At 59.8% G+C, this 21,786-nt stretch overlaps 1 protein-coding gene across 6 annotated transcripts; it reads right to left on the bottom strand.

Annotated features, from left to right (window-relative positions):
- Positions 1-1,688: 1,688 nt before the first annotated feature.
- Positions 1,689-21,723, bottom strand: ATP8B2 (ATPase phospholipid transporting 8B2). 6 transcript variants are annotated; one of them, XM_087854659.1, is made up of 28 exons: positions 21,556-21,723; positions 19,340-19,407; positions 17,239-17,297; positions 16,812-16,925; positions 16,586-16,684; positions 16,249-16,310; positions 16,076-16,148; positions 15,486-15,556; positions 15,157-15,236; positions 14,177-14,335; positions 13,924-14,012; positions 12,428-12,624; positions 10,042-10,250; positions 9,313-9,356; positions 8,869-9,034; positions 8,535-8,723; positions 8,266-8,381; positions 8,020-8,184; positions 7,823-7,934; positions 7,600-7,705; positions 7,367-7,511; positions 7,021-7,204; positions 6,697-6,920; positions 6,240-6,323; positions 5,730-5,975; positions 5,480-5,618; positions 3,866-3,996; positions 1,689-3,666 (listed from the first exon to the last, which is right to left on the bottom strand). In XM_087854659.1, exons 2-28 carry the CDS (start codon positions 19,368-19,370, stop codon positions 3,145-3,147), a joined length of 3,816 nt encoding a protein of 1,271 aa, XP_087710785.1. In that variant the 5' UTR covers positions 19,371-19,407; positions 21,556-21,723; the 3' UTR covers positions 1,689-3,144. The 6 variants fall into 6 exon arrangements, with proteins under 6 accessions (XP_087710785.1, XP_087710782.1, XP_087710791.1 ...); XM_045784307.2 differs by having other exon boundaries at positions 3,265-3,677; XM_087854656.1 differs by lacking the exons at positions 19,340-19,407; positions 21,556-21,723 and adding an exon at positions 18,574-18,823.
- Positions 21,724-21,786: the final 63 nt, after the last annotated feature.

Raw genomic sequence — 21,786 nt, 5'->3', positions numbered from 1 at the left:
CCCCCCCGCCCCCGCCTCTGCCATCCCCGACCTTTGGATTCAGCTCACCCAACTCAAACCCCCTCCACAGTCTGAAACCTGGGTGTAGGCTTCCCGACTTTGTTCTGAAAACAGAGATAAGACGGAGAATTCAGCCCCTCCCTTCGGCTCCGGAGCTCAGCGGTGCGTGCAGGGACTCTCCCGACAGCGGCTCCTCCTACGCGCAGACCACGGGCCCCAGTCCCGGCTTCGGCAGGGACCCGGCTCCCGCGGCACGCCTGCCTGTCCCGTGGGATGAGGGTCTCTCCCCATCCCCTGCAGGGCCGAGCAGGCCTGCGGATGGCGCTTTCCTCGCAGATGGGGTTCTCCGTTTTGAGTCTCTTCTTAGGGGGCGGCCACAGGGCTGTCGCGACCCCGTCTGGGTCACAACCCCTGGGAAACAGCAGCCCAGGGACATCACACTCGAATTCAGTCCGTGCTCTACATGGGGAGGATAAAGTGCACGATGGGGGGGGGGGGGGACAGATGCTGTGGGGTTTCCTCGGGGACCTGTCCGGTCCTGGTGACTGTGGGGATAATACGCCATTCGCTGAAGTGGGGGTGCGGCAGGAGGAGAAGTTGAGGAAAATAATGCGCAGTGTGGGTCCTCCAGCCCGTAGTCCAATGAACAGCTGAGCACAAAGGTCAAGAGTGTGGGGGGAGGGGAAAGAAGTCCAATCTGGAGGTGAATGACCCAGACTCTCCCAAATCTCATGAAAACCACAGGTCTCAATGGGGCCACTTAAGGACCTTAACCAGACCAGGAGAGCTCAGAGCCAAGATGGAGCCCTGGCAGAGAAGAGAGCGGAGGAAGAGACCTGGGGAGGAAGGCGGAGCAGCAGCTGCGGGGGGGGGGGGGGGGGGGAAGTAGGGGTGAAACCAGAAGGGATTTAAAAAGGAGGAGGAGAAGGTGGCCAAGTCCAATGCAAGTAAGATCAGGCCTGGAGATGTCGGGCTGCCATGTGAAGGTCAAAAGTGATCCTAGTGAAGTATTTGGGTGGGGCGCTTGGGTGGCTCCGTGGGCCAAGCGTCTGCCTTCCGCTCGGGCCTAGTCCTCCTTAAAAGAGAACCTGATCTTTGTCCACTGTTTCCCTCCAGCTTTCACCTGCTCAGAGCTGTTTTAGAGAAGATGGTCACTGTGACAGGACGGATGGACTGGTAAAGTCCGAGGGGAACCGACTCGGGGAGGGGGTGTTGTTTAGGGACCAGCACCAGCCCCTGGCCCTCCCAGTCCTGGGACGCGGGCCTTCCCCTCTCCCCTCCCTGCCAGAGAGCTCACTTTATCAGTGAATCTTAAATTCCTTGCGGTCTTGGTCTATACTTAGGCTCCTTGATGTTCACTTCTGTGAAAAACCGGGAAGACTGAGGCTAGGAGGTGGGAGGCCCAGTTTGCCAGTGGGAAAAACAAGACGTAGGGTAAGAAAAAATCAACGAACGATATTTCCTTGGTCCTTTCCCCACCCAGATACCATGCGTACGGGGACTCTTGGAATGTGCAGGTGGCTTGTCTGGAAAAGCAAACGGTTCAAGGCCCTAAGTGCCCAGCCATGGGCCACACGAGTGCCCAGGTCTGCCCACTGCCCCGTCCAGCCGAAGACTCCGTCCCAGGAGGGGTGCAGAGGCCAACCAGGCTCCATTTTCTCCACCTCGACATACATCCACCCACTCGATTCCATTTAAACAGTTCGTCTTTCCATTACCACCGGCCTTGGTTGAATAGTAGAAAAGAGACAAACTGCACACTTCTCAGAAATTGGAATTTTATAAAAAGGCATTTTTTCTATGTTCATAAAATGATATAATTCTTGCAAGTATAGAAATGTGTCATAAATTATACAGAATGTTCCTTAATTACAGCTCAATGCAACTTGGTACTGCCTCCCTCCTTAAAAAAACGAGAGAGAACCAAAAAAATAATATATATAACTGTATATATATATATTTATATATATATTTATATAATATAGACAAATCAAATATGAAAAAAAATCATTTCCTCTTTGGTATAAAAATCAGACTCTCACCTTGAGAGACACACAAACAGACATGATGTTGGGTTTGTAAACTGTGTGGCCAAAAGGGATTTCCCTGCCAAGCTTCCCCACCCCTTGCCCGCTGCCCAGCCCACCTCCCTGGGTGTGTCAGACCTGCGTGCCCCTCCCAGCTCCACACCATCTCTTAGCAGCCCCTCTGCTACCAAGACTGAACTGGTAGCAACTAATCCGGGAGAAGTCTGATTTGGGGTGTGGATGGTGGGAAGGAAGGACAGGCACGCCCAGGCCCTGCCAGGCACCGCTGCCCCTCGCCGCCAGTCCCGCCCTCCTACTTGTCCACACCTCTTGCTGGATGCTGGGCCTGGAGGGGTGGGACCCCTCGTGTACCAGAAGAGAGAAGCAGAGGCCAGCTTCCCAGCCCCGCCTCTCGTCCTGGGTGTAGGTACAGGAAAATGCTAGATGATGGAGGAGGAGGGAAGACAGACGGGACTCTGCTAATGAACTCAGATCCAAATTTAAAATGAAAGAAATCTCTTTTTTTGGACTACATCTTATACCCAGCTTTAGGTCAGAGAATGACGGGACTGCGCTCCCAGGCTCCAGTCCAACACCAGCAGGACTTACGGACCCAGGAACTGATACTCATGTTGGGGGAGGAAGTGGCACTTACTCCCAAGGTGAGGAAGCAGACGGGACCAAATCCTCCTCCGTGCTCTGCAGACCCCTTGGGGTGCTCCCTCCCTGGCCAGCCTTGCAGCCCTCAAGGGCCCAGCAGCTGGAGGCCTAGCCTGAGCAAGCGGGGTTCCGAGGAACCACCCCACCCAGCCAGCGGGGGCACTCCTGGGGGCTGGCCTCCTCTTCCCACAACACAGAAGTCAGAGGCCCCCTCCTCCTGCCAAATAAAAAACACAAAACCAAACTGGACACAAACACAAATCTAGGAGAGACACACACAACATGAGGGGCCCGTGGGCCCCAGCAGATCTCTGGCTCCCGGCATGATACATTCTTGTGTAATTCAGGAACAGAGGCTCTCGGCCCCTCTGGGGAGTGGGAGTAAAAAAATACAGAGATTAGAGTCTCCCTGGGGGCTCCGAGCAGGGCAGGGGCAGACCCAATCTCGACTTCTTGTTCAGTTTTTGGTTCCACATCTGACCCCTCCCCGGGGCTGGCTCCCCGTGCCCCCGTCCCTGCTCCGCCCTCGGGGCCCGGCCCCGCCACGGAGGCCAGCGGGACGCGGAGGCCAGCGGGACGGACGCCAGCGGGACGGAGTCCGCGGGGAGGGACGCGAGGCTGGGCGGGGGCCCACAGCTCCGAGAAGCCGTCCCCTTGGTGGCCGGACGCCCCGCGTGCTGGTCGCCGGCACGGGCGCCCCGGCGGCAGCCCTCAGCCCCTGAGGGGCTTGTCGGCCCCTCCGCCGGGGCTGCTGGCGCTGTCGCTCTTCTTCCTGCGCAGGCTCTCGATCCAGCTGGAGCTGGAGCGCGTGGCGAAGCCGGCCAGCGCCAGCGAGCTGAGCCGCATGTTCTTGCCGGACATGATGAGCTCCCCGAAGCCCTCCTGGTGCGAGAAGGCGTAGCCCGAGCGGCGGGAACCCGTGCGCCCCACGCGCCGCAGGCAGCGGTGCTGGGCCTTCTGCTTCTTCCTCACCAGCTGGCTGTAGCGGACCTGGCCGGGCAGCGCGGGGAAGGGGCCGCGTCGGTGACGGCGCGGACGAGGAACTGGAGCCCCGGGCTGCATGGGGGTCTGTCCCCAGAGACAGCGGGTGCCCGCCGCCAGCGTGACCGGCCGCGCCACGGGGCTCGCCGAGCCGCCCCCCGGCCCCCCGGCCCCCCAGCGGACAGCGGGCCGCTCACCGTGTCCGAGAGGTCGGGCTTCAGGCTCAGCTTGAGGAAGCGGAAGGCCACCACAGGCATGATGCAGACGACGGTGGTGAGGGTGATGGTCAGCCACACGGTGGGCTGGGCCAGGGTGTTCTGGGCGTTGCCTGGGGACGCAAGCGGCAGACGGGGGCGGCCCTGTTCGCCCCGGCTCAGCTCCCACGTCCTCCCTGCTCCCCGAACGTTTGACCCCCCAGAACCTCACACCCGTTTCTTTACCAGCTTTCCTGGACGCCTCACCTCCCAGCCTCACCCCCCCCACGCCAACCTGCCCCAGGTCTTCCCAGCTCAGGAAACGCCACCGCGCACCCCGTGGCCCCAGAAGCTCTCCGGCCAATCCCGCTTCCTCCCTCAGACTAGGCCGTGGCTCCCTGCCTCCTCGCCCCAACCGGGTCACCGCCGGAGCCTCCTAACGGGCCTCCCGTTTCTGCCTTTGCCCTCGCGCTTTATCATCCTCAAAACTGCCACTGCCGGCCTGAAAACACGAATGGGTTCCGACACTCCCCTGCTCCTAACCCTCCCGCGGCTCCCTATCAGATCCAGAGTCAGATCTGAAGTTCTAACCTGAACTAGAAGGACTTAGGATCTGGATCCATTCTCACCCCCGACACCCAGGCGGGCCCTGCACTCCGGTCACACACCCCTCCCCTGCTGCAGCCCCTCCTCCGCACACCCCTCCCCTGCTGCCGGGACCTCCAGGCAAGCTCCCCCAGGGCTCCCCTACTGGTTCTTCTTCCAGGCTCACTTCTCCCCTTTCCTCAGACTTCTCTGTGCCAGCGTCCTCTCTTCAAGGGGTCCTCCCTGACTACCTCGTCCCTCTCTACTCTGCTTGATGTCTTTTGTAAGACGTATTAATTCAGACGTTCCATCTGTTAACTTGTAAAAACGGCCTGTCTCCCTCACTGAAATGCAAAATGCGGAGAGGAAGGGTTTGCCTGTTCTCTCAGCTGCTGCGCCCCCAGCGCCCAGGACAGCAGGTGACATAGCAGGTGCTGACCAAACGCCCATGGAGGGGATGAATGAGCGGATCGCAACCCAGGGCGCCCTCTGCACCTGTCCTTCACCCTGCGCCCCGCCCCAGCAGCCCCGTCTGCACGCCTGGCACTCAGTCACTACAGGAGCTCCTCACCGGCCATCAGGTTCACCTTTCTAATGCAACCCTTTGATGCCATTCCCCTCTCTTTCCTCAAAAAAAAAAAAAAAAAAAAAGACTCCTAGCGAATGACTCAAGCAAGGCCTGACAGCCTGGCATCCCGACACCTCCCATGTGCTACTGGCCTCTCATCCGCCCCGCTTACACTTGCAGCCGCCTGCGGGACTGTCCCCGGCCACCCGCAACCAGTTGCCCTGCTCACCGTGAGATCTGCCACCACTCGACCTCGACCTCCCTTTGGGCCTGGCCCCCAGGGCCTGGCAGGACTCTTCTCACGTTCCCGGATACAGAAGCCCCTGAGGGCCAGCCCAGGTCAGAGACTCCTCGACATGCCCACAGCACCTCGCAGAGCATGTGGCTCACGGAGCGCCGGACAAATGACCCCACTCTGCTTGTGAGCTACCTGCCCAGTTCGCGGAGAAGCCACAGGGACTCACCCACAAACCGGAACTGGTTTGGAAACATGCCGAAGAGCCCGTTGCTGTGCATGGCAAAGAGGATGGCAAAGTAGACAGCCAGGCTGCCCCAGATGAAGAAGTGGTTGATGGCTGTCCAGTAGCCGGTGTCCAGCCCGATCTGTGGAAGCAGCTGTCAGAGGCAGAAAGAGCAACCTCTCCCGGGACGAGAACCGGGGCCCAGGGCGGCCGCACGGACGGAGCAGAGGGCAGGTCCTGCTCTGCCTCATACCTGCACGCTGACCACGATGACCAATGACGTCGCCACAGTGACTGCGAACGACTGGTAGTCGGCCAGCTGGGTGCCGTCGTCCCGCGTCGCCTCAGCAAAGACCCCGTAGGGGATGAAGAACATAAGCACGGACGTGTAGATGCCCTGCGCGATGCAGATGAAGAATTCCCGCTTGTTGAAAAGAAGGTTCAGCTGGCCGGGCTCGTAGAGCTTGGGGTACTCCATGCTCCGCTGCTCCGGCACGTCCTGTGGGGGGACCAGTGGGTCCAGGAGGCCTCAGGAGAGCCAAGGGCACAGCCCATCCCGCCTCCTCCTTCCCACATTCTCGGGCAGCTCAATCCCTCTCAAGCCCCCATCCATCTCTGTGCAGCAACCCAGGGAAGTCACAGGGGAGCTGCCGCTGAGCGGAGCACGGCCTTCCCGGGCACCGCGGGCAGTGGGCACACACACACCATCCACGTGGCGTCTTCACAGCTCGCCCCTCCCCAGCCCGACCCCCGTGCCCCTCACCTGGTCGAAGACCCCCATGGCTAGGACTGGGAGGGAGGTGTACACGATGTTGTAAAGCGTGATAAAATACTGATCGTAGACGGTCTGGGAAGAGAACAGACAGCAAGAGAGGGGTAAACACACACTCTTTCTTCACCAGGAATCGGGCGGAGAAAGCCTGCTGAGTGGCGTGTGGAGCCCTAGGAGCCCGCCTCTGCTCCCTCAACAAGTGCTTGTTGTCATTTTGTTGTTTTTGTAAGGTGGCTCTACACCCGACGTGGGGCTCAAACTCACGACCCCAAGACCGAGAGACGCAGCTTGCACGGACTGAGCCGGCCAGGAGCCCCTCGAGACGTATTTTTTTAACGCGTGAACCAGACAGCAGCTGGGCCCGGGGCAGGGCCACCCGACGGCCAGGACAGAAGATCTCCGCCATTAGGGAGCGCACACAGGCAAGCAGCGGCTGCGGGTGCCCTACCTGGGCGGAGAAGCCGCAGAAGAAGCCAAACCAGAAGTGGACCATGGTGAAGGCAAAGTTCTTGTAGAAGAAGTAGCACAGGAACTTGCACATGCGCAGGTAGGACCAGCGCCCGTGCACCAGCAGGAGGCGCTGCAGGAACTTGAACTGGGAGAAGGAGTAGTCGGAGGCCAGCACGGCCTGGATGCCCTCCTGTCCGCTGATGCCCACGCCAATGTGAGCCGCTACAGGGACAAGTGGTGACAAGGGGAAGCAGGGGTCACGCACTCAGAGTCCCAGCAGGGCGGAGCCTCCCTCCCCTCTGCCCCGCACATCCACACTCACTCTTGATCATGCTGACGTCGTTGGCTCCGTCCCCAATGGCGAGCGTCACGGCTTTCTTGTGCTTCTTAACCAGCTCCACCACCTGCGCCTTCTGCAATGGGGTCACACGGCAGCAGATGACAGCTTTGCAGGCACAGGCCGTCTCCAGGAACTCCAGCTCCATGTCCGCCTCCAGCGCATGGGCCTGGAACACAGAGCCTGAGAGAGCCCCATCTTCCCGGGGCACACAGGGAAGTCACGCCTCCCAGCCCCTGAAAGGCTGCAGCCGCGCTGAGCTCCGGGGACAGAGAACAAGGTAAGACGGAACAGCCCTGTGGAGAGAAGGGCTCTCTAGACAGGTGCCTACCAGGCTGTGCCCGTTGATGACCAGGGCGTACTCTCCAGCAACGGCCTCCAGGACAGAAGTGAGCTTGGCGGAAGAACACTTCTCCGGGCAGGGGAGGCCGTTTCCCACAGCGTAGGGCGAGTCCATCATCTTTTCCCGGGCTTTCCTGGGAAGGGGAAATGCACCCATGGGCTCTGGGACAGGAGCAGGAGCTGTGAGTGCAGGACATCTGCCTGCCTCAAGCCTCTGCCCACCTGAGCTCCTCCCGCACTTCCAGGACCGTGTGGCCAGTGACGACGAACACCTCTGTCATGTCGTCCGTCAGCATCTTGCAAGAATAGCCAATGTTCACGGCCGTCTCTACCAACACAGAGATCAAAGAGGTCAGCACACTCTCCAGCCTGAGGTCTAGGCTCATGCGAGGGCCTGATGGGGCTGTAGCCAGATGCAGCCCCCTCTGCCCCGCGGGGCTCTCACCCTGCTTATCTCCGGTCAGCACCCAAATCTTGATGTTGGCCAACGTCAGGAGGGCAATGGTCTCTGGAACCCCCTGTTGCAGCTTGTCCTCAATGGCTGTCGCACCCAGCAGCTGAAAATACCACAGGGGTTCCAGATAGGAGGGTCCCAGGCACCAGCCCTCCCTGACCACCCTCGGCCCACTCTGCAGCCCATACCACCATGTCGCTCTCCACCTCCTCATACACGCTGGCCAGCCTGTCCTCCCGGCTGTCCTGGGCCAGGCTGGCTTGGAGCCGTCTCTGGGCCCACTCCCCATAGTATTCTTCGTCCAGATCCTTGTAGGCCAGAACCAGGGTCCTCAGCCCTTCCCCTGCGTACTCCTGGGGACAGAGCCAAGGTCAGCCTCCCCTCCCCCCACAACGCTGAGTTCAGAAGCACCGGGCCCCTGTCCTCACACCTACATTCAGATGGTCAGTGGTGGTGCTGAGCAGCTCCTGGGTGGAGGGGTGGAGTCTGTCCAGCAGGATCGTGTCAGCCCCTTTGCAGTAGAGACGAATCCTCCCTTCCGGATTCCGCACTATAATCGGGGCAGGGTGAGAAAGTCCCAGAAAGACTCAAGCAGGCAAAGACTGCCAACCTGCCACATAGGGAAGGGCCACCCAGCACCCCTCACCCACTGCAGGCCCTTATGCTGCCCAGAGTGCCCCAGGCAGCCTGGTCCCGGCCTCACCGATGACTGACATCCGCTTGCGGATATTATTAAAATCCAGGATGGCCAGCAGCTGGTAGGTGACAGCTATGCCCATCTCGTAGACAGTGATGGTCTTGGGGGTGCGAGAGCGGAACACAAAACCGAAGTTCCTGGCTGCAGTGACCAGGGCCCCCTCATCCGGGGACTGGGCTTTGTAGTACAGCTCCCCTGAGTGGGGAGGAAGAGCACGGGTGCTGTAAGCGGCCACCCCAGGCCCCGTGACCTGCCCAGGAAGCCCCGCCTGGCCGCGCCACACAGCAGACTCGAGGGCAGCCGTCCGGGTGGGGAGAGCACGAGCCGGCCCTGGGCTCACCTTCGTTCTTTTCTTCGGACATGACGGTATGACACAGAGAAAGGAGACGGAAGAACTCGTGCGTGTGGGGATCCCCCATCTTGACGGCCTCTAAGAGGGTGGGGTCCCAAAATAAGAACTTCTTGTCAGCCAGAGGGTTGAAGGAGAAGTCGACAGGCTCTGGCCTCTAGAGCGGTGAGAGCGCAGAGGGTGGGTGGCCAGGCTGCACCCTGGGGGGGGGGTCCCCACCCCGCTGCTTCCTCCCCTTCCAGGGCACAGCCCGAGACCCTGTCTGCTGCGGACCCCACGTTCTCCCTTCTGCTCCCAGCTCCTGAACACACCTAGCTCTCCAGGCGGCCTCCACTTCCTGACCAAAGAGCACCTCCCTCCTTCCCGTACCCGCGGCTGCCGGGCGAGCGCCCTACACTGAATCAGCACAGAGCAGCTACAGAGGCCGGGCCTTACCTCTCCCAGTTCAGCTTTGTGTCCCAGGACATCGAACACGTCCCCTGCACACAGCCAGGACAGAAGTAGAAGCAGTGTCAGCACTGTCAGCGCCGTGGAGAAGAGCCTGCAGTTCACAGTCCCCACAGGCCTCCGGGACCCTCAACCCAACCACTGAGCCACTGCCGTGGAGCCACACGGCCAACTCCAGGCTCCCTGGGTCCTCAGAACCCCAGGACCGAGTCACGCCCCACTGCTCCGTGTCCCTGTCCCCAGCACACCCACCCGCTCTCCTGCCAGGCCCCCAGGCCCCCTCAGATGCCTTGCGCCCTGCAGGCCTAACCACGGACAAAGTCCCGCACACGAGCCACAGGCCCAGCTTAGGACATAAAGCAGGAAGACCCCACACACCGTCCGGGGCCACCCTGTGGCTCAGCTGCGAGGCCACTGCAGCAAGGCCACGCTGGAGACCACGGTCACATTCCAGAGACGCACAAGGGCCCTGAACACAACATCGGGAGGGTCTCGCACTCCACCAACGCCCCTTCAAACAGCCACAGAGCCTCCTCCTGCCTGGGGCTGTGACCAGCAGGGGCTGCATGGGACAGGGGAGGCGCACCACACCTGCGGCCTGACCTGGGGCGGATGCGGATGCTCTCCTGGCCCCACAGACCGAGCAGGAAAGAAGCAAACCCCACATGTCAAGACGACAGCGGCCAGGAGCCCTGGGTCACCGCGGTGCGGCCCTACCGTAGCTGCGGCCGCTGATGGAACACTTGTTGAAGACCATGATGTTTTGGGTGAGGGTGCCTGTCTTGTCGGAGAAGACGTACTCCACCTGGCCCAGCTCCTCGTTCAGGGTGGTGGTGCGGGCCTCCGCGGGCGTCCGCCTCTTCACGCAGAACATCTTCTTGTCCCAGTTGATGAAGTAGCTGTGGCCCAGGCGGATGACCTCCACGCTGCACAGGGAACAGGCGGTAAAGCTCGGGCAGGGAGCCGAGGAGGGGCCCCCCCCACACGGGCCTTCGCTGCAGGCCCCCCGCCTGGGGGCAGACAGGACGGACGAGCGGACACCTGGGCACGGAACCTGGGTGGGAAGGGCAAGAAGTGCTGACAGTGGAGCCGGCCACGCGGCCGGCCGGGAGCTCCCTGACCCCGACCCTCGGATGCTCTCCAGACAAGAAGGTGCGAAGGGCCTGGGCAGGCGGGACGGACAGCACGGGCAGAGGAGAGGGACTGCAGACAAGGCACTCGACCAGCTCTTACCTCAGGACTAATAACACAGAAACCATGCAGAGAAAACAAGAGAAAGTGTGTGAGGGAAGGAAGAGAAGAGAGAAGTGAGGGCACCGGCCCCTCACTGCCCACCGCAAGCACTCTCCTTCCGCCCAGCTCAGGGCTCCACTACCGCCTGGTGCTTTCAGAGAGCAAGGCGGCCGGAGCCGCGAGTCCGCAGCGGGAAATCATGCCAAGCGACAGTGGCAGGGCGCTTTGCACAGCCCAAGGTCCTCCCCATCTCTGGCCCACCGGCGTTCCCTTCGGGATATGAACTGTCAGCACCCCAGGAAGGAGACCAAGCCATGGGGTGTCCCTGGAACCCTGTGCGTGGCCTGACCAGGGCTGGATCTGCATGCAGCTGGCTAGAGGGATCTTCTCAGCCTTCTCCCCACGGAGCTGCTCTCGCCCCCAACACACCCTGGAGCCCGATCAGACTTAGCAAGAGGCTTTCTTAGCAGCTACCACGGGTGCTGGGCGAGCGGGTACAAAACTCGAGCAGCAAGCCCAAAGATGGGGACGAGTTAGACGGTAAACAGGAAGGCGTTTCAGGTGGGAATGAAGGAGCAGTGATGGCCGCGACGAGGCTCCCACCCGATGTTTGACCCTCTAATCTAGTTAATCTCTTATCCACCCAGTATCAACACATCCCTATGAAGAAGGTGGGACAGGAGTGTTCCCACGTTACGTGTGGAAACCGGGGCCCCACGTGGCCGGGCGTCTCCTGTCAGTGTTCTAGAAAAGCCCAAACTGTCCACCTCTGTCTGGTCAGTGCCGGCGGCACCAGACTCCAGGGAGGGGGGACCTGAGGCGTACCTGGGGATTCTGTGTGAATGAAACACAGGCCTTGGGAAGAGTCCCAAACATCCAGAAAGCACTTCCTTCAACACGTCTCAGGCCCCCTTACCTCGAGCGCAAGGCAGTGAGGACACTGGGAAGTTTCTTTCTCTTGCTCGTTCTCACCAGCCCATCCCCATTCACGTTCTCTGTACCTCAAACACCCCAGATGTCTCCCAGATCCCATTCATGCTGCTCATCACCGCCAGCCAACACTTCCTGACACGTTCCTGGGACTTTTTTGTTTTTAAATAACCTTTCAGTAGTTTACTAAGTACTGACAGCGCGTCAAGATCTTCTGTTGTCAGGAACCAGGTCAGCTGGAAGCCGGTCATGCCCTGTGCTACTGCCAAACTGTGACCATCCCAAGGGTCCCACATCCATGCCCTGTGTCTACCCTCTCCCCCAGGCTCCACCTGCATCCAGCCCAGCCACCTCTTCAGGGATGTCCTCCCTGATTACCTGCCCAGAGTGATGCTCTTCCCATTCCCAGGGTCCTCTGCCTCCCACATGGTGTCACAGCGGATCGTGGGGTCTGGATCGTGGGGTCTCGGTGTCTTGCACTGCTTGCACCTCTCCCCTCCCCTCCCAGCCTGCTGCTTCTGAAGGCAGACACCACGTTGCACACCTGCATCCCCTCGTGTCCCACACTCGCCGGTGGGTAGAAGGACTCCCACAGCACTCACTCCCATTTTGTTTTAGGAGTTTAGACATTTGTCTCTACTAGACTGAAGCTTCTGCAGGGAACAGGGCCCATCCCTAATATGTCTCTGCAGGTGGCACGGTGCGAAGCTGGCGAGCAAGCAACGCACGTCGAATGAATCGATCGGCTTTTTGTTCTGACACAGTCCAAAGTGCCCGGAAACAGTGACGAAGCCTGCTCCGCACACAAACGAGAACAGAGAACGAGATGCTCGAGGCACAAGAAGGAGCTCCAAGCTCCTTCCCAAAGGTTTCATTTCCACAGAAAGGTTTGCCAGGGACCCCGAGTTCCTGGGAGACTGCGGACAAAGCCAGTGCGTACCTCACGTACAGCGATATGGGCACGACGGTGTTGAGGATGATGATGTAGGACCAAAAGGAGAGGAAGCCAGAGAAGAAGGCACTGTCCACCGCCTCGTCCCAGGGCAGGTAGGCCTGGAAGCGCGTCCCGACCTCATGCTCCCAGATGGCATTGCCAATGGCCAGGATCACCCCCATGCAGACCAGGAATCCAAAAATCTGGCGAGAAATGAGAAACCGAGGCGAGGCTGCCACTTAGGAAGCCCCCAAAACCAAGTGCATCCCTGAAGGTCACCACTCACACCCCAAAGCCGACCACCATGCGGCCCTGTCTCTGAACATCTTTCTTCACTGTATGACAGGGGAGCTCGGATGCCTGGAGCCCTTCCCAGACGGTCAGAGGGGGTGCGCGTGAGCTCCTCTCAATGTGACGAAGCCATCACCCACCTCCCTGAGCCGAGCTCCCACAAGCCAACAAAAACGCCAAGTTTCTATAATGTTCATGATCTCATACAGATGGCCAAAAAAGTTTTTTAACCAGGGAAACAAATTTTATCTTCAAAATATAGATTACTTGCAAGTAAAAAATGTCTTAAAGACTATAAAAGATTCTTTTAAAAGATTTAAATCTTGCAGTCCTGGGGCGTCTGGGTGGCTCAGTTGGTTGAGCCCCCCTGCTTGTGCTCTCTCGCGCGCGTGCTCTCACAAATAAATAAAATAATGAGTCAAATAAATCTTGCAGTCCCTGAAGAAGGATCCTAAGAAGGTTCTGGTGGTTAAAAGAAAAAAACAGACCACTGTCTGATGTCCACCATCTGTTTCCAAAGTACATCCACCATCGATGCTCTGCAAACAAGAGCCAGCCAGCGGCCCGGGGACCGCCAGGGGGCGATGCAAGCCTTTGAGCGACAGACTTAACCGCTATCCCGGGCGAGGCTTCCCGGGCGAGGCTTCTGCAAACCCTTCAAGGCCAGGGCAAAACGCTTCTCTCCAGAGGCTGGCCCAACCTTTGCAAGCTGGCTTGTGGGGGTCCGGCAGCAGGCAGTGGGGGCGCAAGAAGGGGAAGAGAGCCCAACAAGGAGCTCAAATTTCCAGCCAAACAAGACCAGGATTCAGGAATGGCCAAAAACTAAAACAAACTTTTCCTTTGGGATCCTCCACTCTTAGAAGTCAGGGGAAAGACCCCGTTCACCACCCAACCGCCAAATGGAAATTTTCCTTTTAATTCTCTCTCCTCCACCCCCGTGAAGGCTTCCTTGTCCCCGGCAAAAGCAAACAGATGCCGACGTGCCACGCTAAGTCACCACCGAAACTGGAATCCAGACAAGGGAAGATTTGTTTCAGCCCTTAATTCACGCCCGTTCCTGAGGTTCTCATAAATCACATCTTCCAAGTCTAAAGGGAGCCTGAAAGAAGCACTGCCTTTGACTAGGGAGGAGAGGCGGGAGCAACGGGAACGGCCCGGGGCGGGGGGGGGGGGGGGGTGGGCAGGGGCAGGGACCCTGGGAGAAGCCTTACCCAGAGCACCAGTGTATTCATCAGGCGATCAATACTTGTCCTCTTGAACTTTGTCCGGCCACTGTTCTGCATCAGCTTCGTGTCCGGACCTAGAAAGGAAGGGGAGGAGGTGGGGGAGCCACGGAAGCACTCTGCCTGGTTTCTGCAGGGCGTCGGGGTGGAGGAGACGTCGAGCTGGAGAAGGCCGGCTCTGAGGGCACCGCGCACTCAGGCCACCCCACGCCCTCCCGGGTCCCCGGCGGCGGAGGCTCACCCGCAAACACCACCAGCCCGAAGCACCACTCAGTGTTCCGCAGCACACAGCCTCGCAGCAGCGTGTTCTGGTTGCTCAGGGGAAACTTGCTCTCCTTCCAGTACAGCGTCCCACTGAACCTGTCCAACTTGTTGTTGGGAGGCTCGCAGACCACCTCACCTGAGCGGGAGACAGGAAGCCGCCACTCCAGGCGCCGTCTGCAGCCTGACTTCGAGCCGAGACACGGCTGGCAGGGGCCTCCGCACTGCCGGGGGGTGAACTGAGGCGACTTTGCGGGAGGACTGAGCTGCCACGAATGGGTATTAAAAGGACACACACCCTCCGACCCAGGGATCCCACTCTGGGGACTCTGTTCTACAGAAATAACAGCACAGGTCACGGCAGGTTCACTGAAGCACCCTCTGAACAGCAAAAACCTGGAAACAACGAATGGTCGAGGGACAGCTGAGTAAGTTAGAACAGGCCAGCTCTGCGCAACATCATGCAGCCGTGGAAAGGAAGGAGGCGGGTGTCGGCGAGCGGCGACACGGTGCTTAGCAGGTAAGGCAACGCGGGCGTGGAGGTCTGGATGCACCAGGACTCCTGCTTTGCGCTCACGTCTGGATAAACGCAGGGCACGGACGGATACACACTGAAGGGCCGTGCACCTGCCTAGCTACGCGGGCAAAACTGGGGAGCAGGCGGCTTTTTTCTCGCACACACTATGGTTTGTCCTCATAAAGGAGCATTATCACTATCCGGAGCCAAATAAAAGCAAACTGAATTTCTCTAACACACATAGCAAGGAGGGAGCTATGGGCCATGAAGACCTGAAATGGCCGTGAACTCAAAAGGAGGGGAAGCCACCTTGCATTGCTGACACTTCCCCACAAAGAAAAATCCAGGGAGCTGCATCACAGCGAAAAGGAACAGGTGCAGTTTAAACCCCCAAACTCAACCCGCCCCCTCCGCCCGCAAGCCGCTTCTGCAAAGTCACTCACCATCAAACTTGGCGAGCCTACTGATGTCTCCCAACTCTGAGGTGACTGGGATTGCCTGGCGCACTTTCATGTTGGTCTCTCTGGAAGGACAGTGTCCCTAAGTCCTGGTTCCCTTCCCTTCCTCTAGATTCTGCCTGGGAGCACCTGACCTTGGGGCGTCACCCTCCTCCACACGACTGAGTACACAATACTTGCACATACCCAAAGCCTTTCTGATCCCTAAAAACTTTCCAAAAGGTATAGATCCCAGACCTGGGAATCTCTTCCAAATAACAAGCTTTTTACCCTTAAGGAGACAGAAGATGTGTGACACTGGGCATCCGACTTACCCATCGAGTTCTGCCGTCTCTATGTAGCACAGGCCATGGGGCTCACTGCTGGAAAGGAGGAGGAGATCCGCCTAGAGAGAAAGCCTGGTGAGGAGCTCAAAGACTCGACCCCCACTTGCAATGCACTGTTTCCGGCCCCCTCCTCTTCCCTGAGCGTTCTTGGTTTGCTTAGTCCCAAGCGTGCATGGCTGGAAAGAAGCCAGCCCCAGGTGTATTAATATGACGCAGAAGCTCCCCAGTCAGAGAGCTTGGGGGGCACCGTCAGTTAAGCATCCCACCCTTGATTTCCGCTCCGGTCGTGATCTCAGGATTTTGAGATCAAGCCCTGTGACAGGCTCTGCACCGGGTGTGGCTCTGCTTAGGATTCTCCCTCTGCCCCTCCCCCATCCGCACACATGCATACACATGCACTGTCCCCCTCTCAAAAAATAAATAAATAAAATATTTTAAAAAAACAAAAAAGAAGCCCCCCACTTAACAAAGTTCAATCCATGGGTCATTACGAGGCTGTAGGAAACCAGGAAAGACTCATTTCTATCTGCCAAAAAAAGGGGAAGAGACTTGTTGCCCTGGAGGGCCACCTCCCTTACCGCCACAAACTGATTATTTTCTAGCTTGATAATATCGCCAACACAGACATTCATCCACTGCTCTTGCTGGAGGCTGAGGCAATGAGAAGACAGAGAAGAGGCTGTCAGTAGCGAGGGAAGTTCCCGGGGGACCCCCTCCTCCTGAAGGCCCCCAGCCTCCCCCAGGCACTCACCTGCCATTGATCAGCACTTGGGACTGCCGGTTATTGACCTGGTTATCACTCTTGTGGCGGAACTGAAAAAAAAGGAAGAAAAGTAAGATGCCTTCCCCGCTCCTAGGGACTAAGATGATGAGTGGAATGCAGAGCGCGCCCGGTCCCACCTTGAGTGTACCTGTCCGCAGATCTACTCTCCCCCTGGCTCTGCCCCCAGCCCTTGGCCGAGGTGCCGCAGGTCTAGGGGCCAGGAGGGGAATGGCACAGTGCCCAGGGACCTGTGCCAGGCAGAGGAGAGCATGTTGGGAGTGGAGGTGAGAAGAGGGGCAGAAATGGAAGAATGGAAGTGACTCACATAGTCATCAGTGGCATCTTTAACAGCTGTGATGGCGAGGACGAGAACCAAAGGCACGATGGTGGTGAACCAGGACAGGGAGGACACCTGTGGGATCAACTGCCAGGGAAGAGAGGGTGTGGCTCTGAGGCCCCCTCCCATCCCCTCCCGCCCCCCACCCAACCTCTCTCTTCCTTGACTTGACTTGGCCTCGCAAGCTGCAAAGGGTCTACTACAGGGCACTCACCTGCAGAATGAGAAGGAACAGGAAGTAGGTATTGGCAACCTCCTGGAACTGCTCAAAGAGGTTGACAGGCAGGAAGGTGAGAATGTTGTACTTGGAGGTCTTGATGCAGTTACTCTATGGCAGTGGGGGAGAAGATCAGGAGACAGCCTCCAGCCCCAGCCCAGAGTCAGGCAGAGTCTGCCTCCTCCATCGACACTTCCCAAACCTCTGCCCCCAAAAGCCAGCAACCACAGGTACAGGAGGGGGAAAGGGGCCGAGAGAAGGGACCCTCACGGGGTCCATGTGTCCTGCGGCACTGCCAGGGGAAGGCATGAAAAAATCAGCAGTCGCAGATGGACAGTGGCCAGGGGGCTGCCTTCCCTCCCTGGCTCCAACCTCAAGGGGCCCTTTGGCCTTTGGCGCTCAGGGAGCAAGCCAAGTCACTTACCGCATACTGGAATTTCTCATTGTATTCTCGGTCATTGGCTCGCGCCCTCCTTTCTTCTTCTGCAACAGAGTGTGAGGGTGCAGCGGTCAGGAGGAGCAGATGCAGGCCGGCCCAACACCTCGTCAGGCCTACGCACTCGGTGGGGTTTCCACGGAGACCCTTGGATCCTTCCACGGGACACAGTTTTAAGGAGCTAGTGCCACACCTGACGTGCCACCCCGGTCTCCCCTCTGGTCCCTCTCACCACCAGCCTGGCCATTCGGCTCTGCAGGCATTCATTCACCGGACAAGACCAACAATGGCAAGGTCTTGTGCTCGGGGCACTCAGATCCCCTCCCCCACCCCTTTAATTAACACCTTAACCAGTAAGGCCTCAAGAGTCCCCAGAAGACAGAGCAGCTGCAGACGAAAAGCTTCCTTCCCCTGGGAATCCCTGCAGATCCAGCCAGGGCACTGCCCTCCTCCTAACCTGGGGGTGGGGTGAGTGGCTGACGGAGGGTCACCCCTCCGAGCTCTGCAACTGCTCTGCGGCAGCATCCCGGCCCCACAGCCCCACGTGCGGTACCCCTACAGGAGCCTTTGCTTGTCACATGTCACCCGCAGAGCCTTCTGACTGGCCCACAATGACATCACCTTATTCCAAAGCTCATCTTCGAGGAGAAGGGGGGTCAGGGATATGGGTCATGCGGACCAAGGCGCTACGAAGGAGGCAGGAACGGGCTGTACTCTAAAGGGCTGCTCTCTCTAACTTTAACCCTTACTGCGCCAGCTGCACACCTCGCCTCTCGACAACAGGCCTGTCACTGAGTGACAAATGCACTACCAAGGTCCTCAACACACACTGATCCGGGACCGCAGGTACCAAGTTCGCGTCCCAGGACACCCGGCTGTCCCAGGAAGGGCTCTCCAGCCCACCGCTGGGGGTCACAAGGGCCACAAGCCGAAAAGGGGGGTTCCTTGGTGAGGCGTTCAACCAGGGCTGGAGCCAAACGCAGCATTGCAGACCCCTCCCCTCCGCCCTCCAAAGACCCTGCAGAGCGCCCCGCAGTAACAGACCCTCCGCACACGGCACCCTGGGCCTACTCAGAGGGCGCCCTCCCTGCGTGGGCACCTCACTCCCAGAAACTTCCCAGTGCGGAGCCCTCGCTCTGCGCCCACCCCCCCGCCCTGCGTCGTCTCCAAAGACCGTGCAGGGAGAGGCAAGGGCCAGACCCTCCGGAGCCAGCATCGCTGGGTCTGGAAAGGCGAGGACCAGGGAAGGCTGAGCACAACCAGCTGTGAGGGTGAGGGGAAAGCGCCGGCCCGGGAGAGCTGCCCGGCGCTGCCTCCCGTTACCTGTCCCCCAAGAGGGCTTCTTGCTGCTCCAGGAGGGGGGCGCCCCGGCCCGGGCCCACTTCTCGGGCATCTCCTTGGGGACCGTCATGATCCCAGTTTGAGCGGGGGAGGGCGGGCTGGTTGTCTGTCTGTCCTTGGCCTCAGCGGCGCCGATGCGGCGGCCTCCCGGGCAGGCGCACGAGCCACGGCCGCTCAGAGGGGAGCCCCGGCCGTCGGGCGCGCGCCCCACCTGCAGCCCCGGCCATCCCCGCGGCCGCCGCCCCCAGGCCCGGCCGCCCGCGCGCCCAGTGGCCCGAGCGCGACGCGCGCCCCGGCTCCGCCCCCCGCCCGCAGGGCAGCGCCTGCCAGCGCCGCGTAGGCGAAGCCCGCGGAGCCCCGCCTCCGGGGGGGGGGAACCGCCAGTGTTGTCCGGGCAACCGCTTTCATCCCGCCCCCGCCCGCAGGAGAAGCCGGAGGGCGGGGCGGATGGAGAAATGAGAGAAGGTGGGAATACGGCGCCCCAGGCCCAAGACTAAGCGCTCAGGTGCCCCAAGACTAGAGGGGCAGGTTCTCAGCACCCCGGGGAAGAGAGCCCAGAAACTCAGGCATCCGGGGGAAGAATTCGCTTTGCTAGGCTGCCCCCCACACACCAGGATGGCAGGGGTTGTGATCGACCCTCCTCCAGACGCACTGCCAGTCGTCCCTCCTCCCTTTGCTCCCAGAGCCATAGTAACACCCAATCTTGATGATCCCAAGGATTCCAATCCCCCCTTCGGCCCCGTCTTACCTGGGGGGCGCTTTTTTGCACACAGTGCCATCTCACCCAGCAAGGTGCCAGCAATCCCATGGGAGACCCTGCAGGAAGGTGACATTACGGGTGAGGTCAGAAAGGTGAGGGTAAGCCCTTCATTCCCCTCTTCAGACTCCTCCTGAAGGTTCTCTTCCCAAGGTCTGACCTTCCCCAGGGCCTCCCCCGCCATGCCTCAGCCTTAGATGGGTGTGTGTGTGTGTGTGTGTGTGTGTGTGTGTGTGTGTGTGTGTGTGGACTAGGAGTTTACAGAAGCTGAGACCTACAGGAAAAGGAAGGGGACCGAGTGAAGTGGCCAGACAGGAGGGGCACAGCTCTCAGGGAACCCGTTCCCGGGGCAATGGATGCCCCCATGTGCCCTCCTGGTGGCAGTGAGTGGTGTCTGTGTTTACTGGAAAGCAGAGTTTCCACCAAAGGGTGGGGTTGAGGGAACCTGAGCCAGGAAACACCTGGCAGAACCTCAGGAAACAAAGTGGGCAGGCTCCACCCTTCCCAAAACGCTTATAATGCCTCCATCCCCCCCACCAGGCCTTCCATTCTCACCTCCTGCAGGGGAGCTCACACTAGAGGCATGGCCTGCATTTCCTGAACACAGCCCCCAAACCACTTCCTCTCAGTCTAGGGCAGCTGAGGGGCCTTGCCCACCCTGGTGGGGAGTCGCCCTCCCCCCCCCACCCCCCACAAGCCCGGCCTGATCAGGATGGCAGTAGATGCAGGCTCAGGGAGCATCCATCTTCCCGTGTCCCTTTCACCTAAACGGTAAAAGGCCTGGCCTACGAGAGACAGGATCACAGAGCCTCATCCCTATTGCCAGCAGGGTTCCTGGTCCTCTTGTCACCTCCTTTTTCTCCGTCTGGGTGAAAAGCCCTCCCCCTCATCGGCGCCCCTGACTCGGGCCTCCTAGGCACAGCCTGCCAGCCTGTCGGCCCAAAAAGATACTGATTGCCTGTCTGCCCAGCCTCTGTAATTACAGACTCTGGCCACAGCCCGTCACCCACACCAGTCCGTCCCTTCACTAACTCAGACTCCCTTTCTGAACCCCAACACAGACACAAAGCCAGAAGTCCTTTACCTCCCTGACCCTCCCCAGCACTGATTGCCAAGGGTGCCTGGCTCAGGAGGAAAAACCTCACCCACCGTTTTAGAGATGCCAAGCCCTCCTCCAGGGGCCCTGGCCAGGGTCTCCACCCAGTCTAGAGTATGACTCATGGCAGGGTGGGGTGTGGAGGAAGAGGTTAAAGGAGAGGATGGAAGGGTGGGCATCCCAAGCTGCATAGCCAGCCCCAGCTTCCTATAGGTAGGCAATCAAGAAAGGCCATCAGCCTGAAGATCTGGGTTTGAGTCCCATGAAAGAATTAACGAAGGAACCACACACACTTTTCGGAGTCCAGGAGTCTGGACATGGAGCAGGAAAGTTGTTTTACCTCTAGGACCTGGGGGAGAATGAAAGCTGACTTGGTCCCAGACCTAACCCCCTCTGGGGGGCCCTAATAGGGAGGGAACAAGAGTGGGAGAGGCAGAAACAGGGGACCCCTCTCACTTCTCCCCAGCCTCACACAGCCTGGGTTTTCTGAACCATCAGGCACACCAGCCACGTCGCCCTGCCCATCACCCTGCCCCAGCCCCCTCTGCAGTCACATTTGGGATAAAAATAGCCAGCTCTGGGAAGAAGGCAATGCTCCATGGAGGAAAACGGCTCCTCCTCTCGGCCTGGCCCCTGCTCCCTTCCAGCCCAAATCCGGGAAGACGGACCCCTTCTTTCAGAGGAGGTTGGCAGGGATAGTTGTGGGCAGTCAGGGGAACAGAAGGAAATGTAATCCTAGACCCCCCAGCTCACTTGCCACCAGCACCCCTGGCCACCTTACGTCGCCAAGGACAGATGCCAGGACTCACTCCCCAGCTCTGAATCTGCATGGCTACCACCCCTCCTTGAGCCCCTGCTTTTGCCCACGCACAGAGACCTCCACCTTAAGAGAAAAAGCCTACCAGCCCCGAACTGCCTTCTCCAGGCGCCCAAACCCTCGGACCAGGGTCACTGCCCTCACCCCAAACTCTCGGGGCGGCTCTCCCCTCCTCGCTGCTCCGTGCCCCCCCTTCAGCACCCCATCCTCCCGCGGTGTGGACGGCCTCGGGACCCCCATCCTCAGGCACCCGCACCCTCGTCCCTGCGAGCACGCGCGCCCGCCCCGCCTCACCTCAGCGCGCGGCGCCCGGCGCCCGGCCCGGCCGCCCCGTCCTGCCCATGCCGGGGGCTGCGGCGGGGGGCGCTCGGCTCGGCTCCCCGCGGGCTCCCGCCCCCAGCTGCAGCCCCGCTCCCCCGGGGCTCGGCCCGCTACTTTGTGTCAGTTTCGGCCACGGCGGGGCGGAAGTGACGGAGGCGGCGGCAGAGGCGGGGGGCGGGAGGGGGTTTTGGGGAGGGGGAGGGA

Source organism: Ursus americanus, chromosome 2 (assembly GCF_024610735.1).
Source record: "Ursus americanus isolate L20-20 chromosome 2, mUrsAme1.1.p, whole genome shotgun sequence".
Classification (NCBI taxonomy): Eukaryota; Metazoa; Chordata; class Mammalia; order Carnivora; family Ursidae; genus Ursus; species Ursus americanus.
This window is presented reverse-complemented; position numbering and strand designations above follow the sequence as displayed.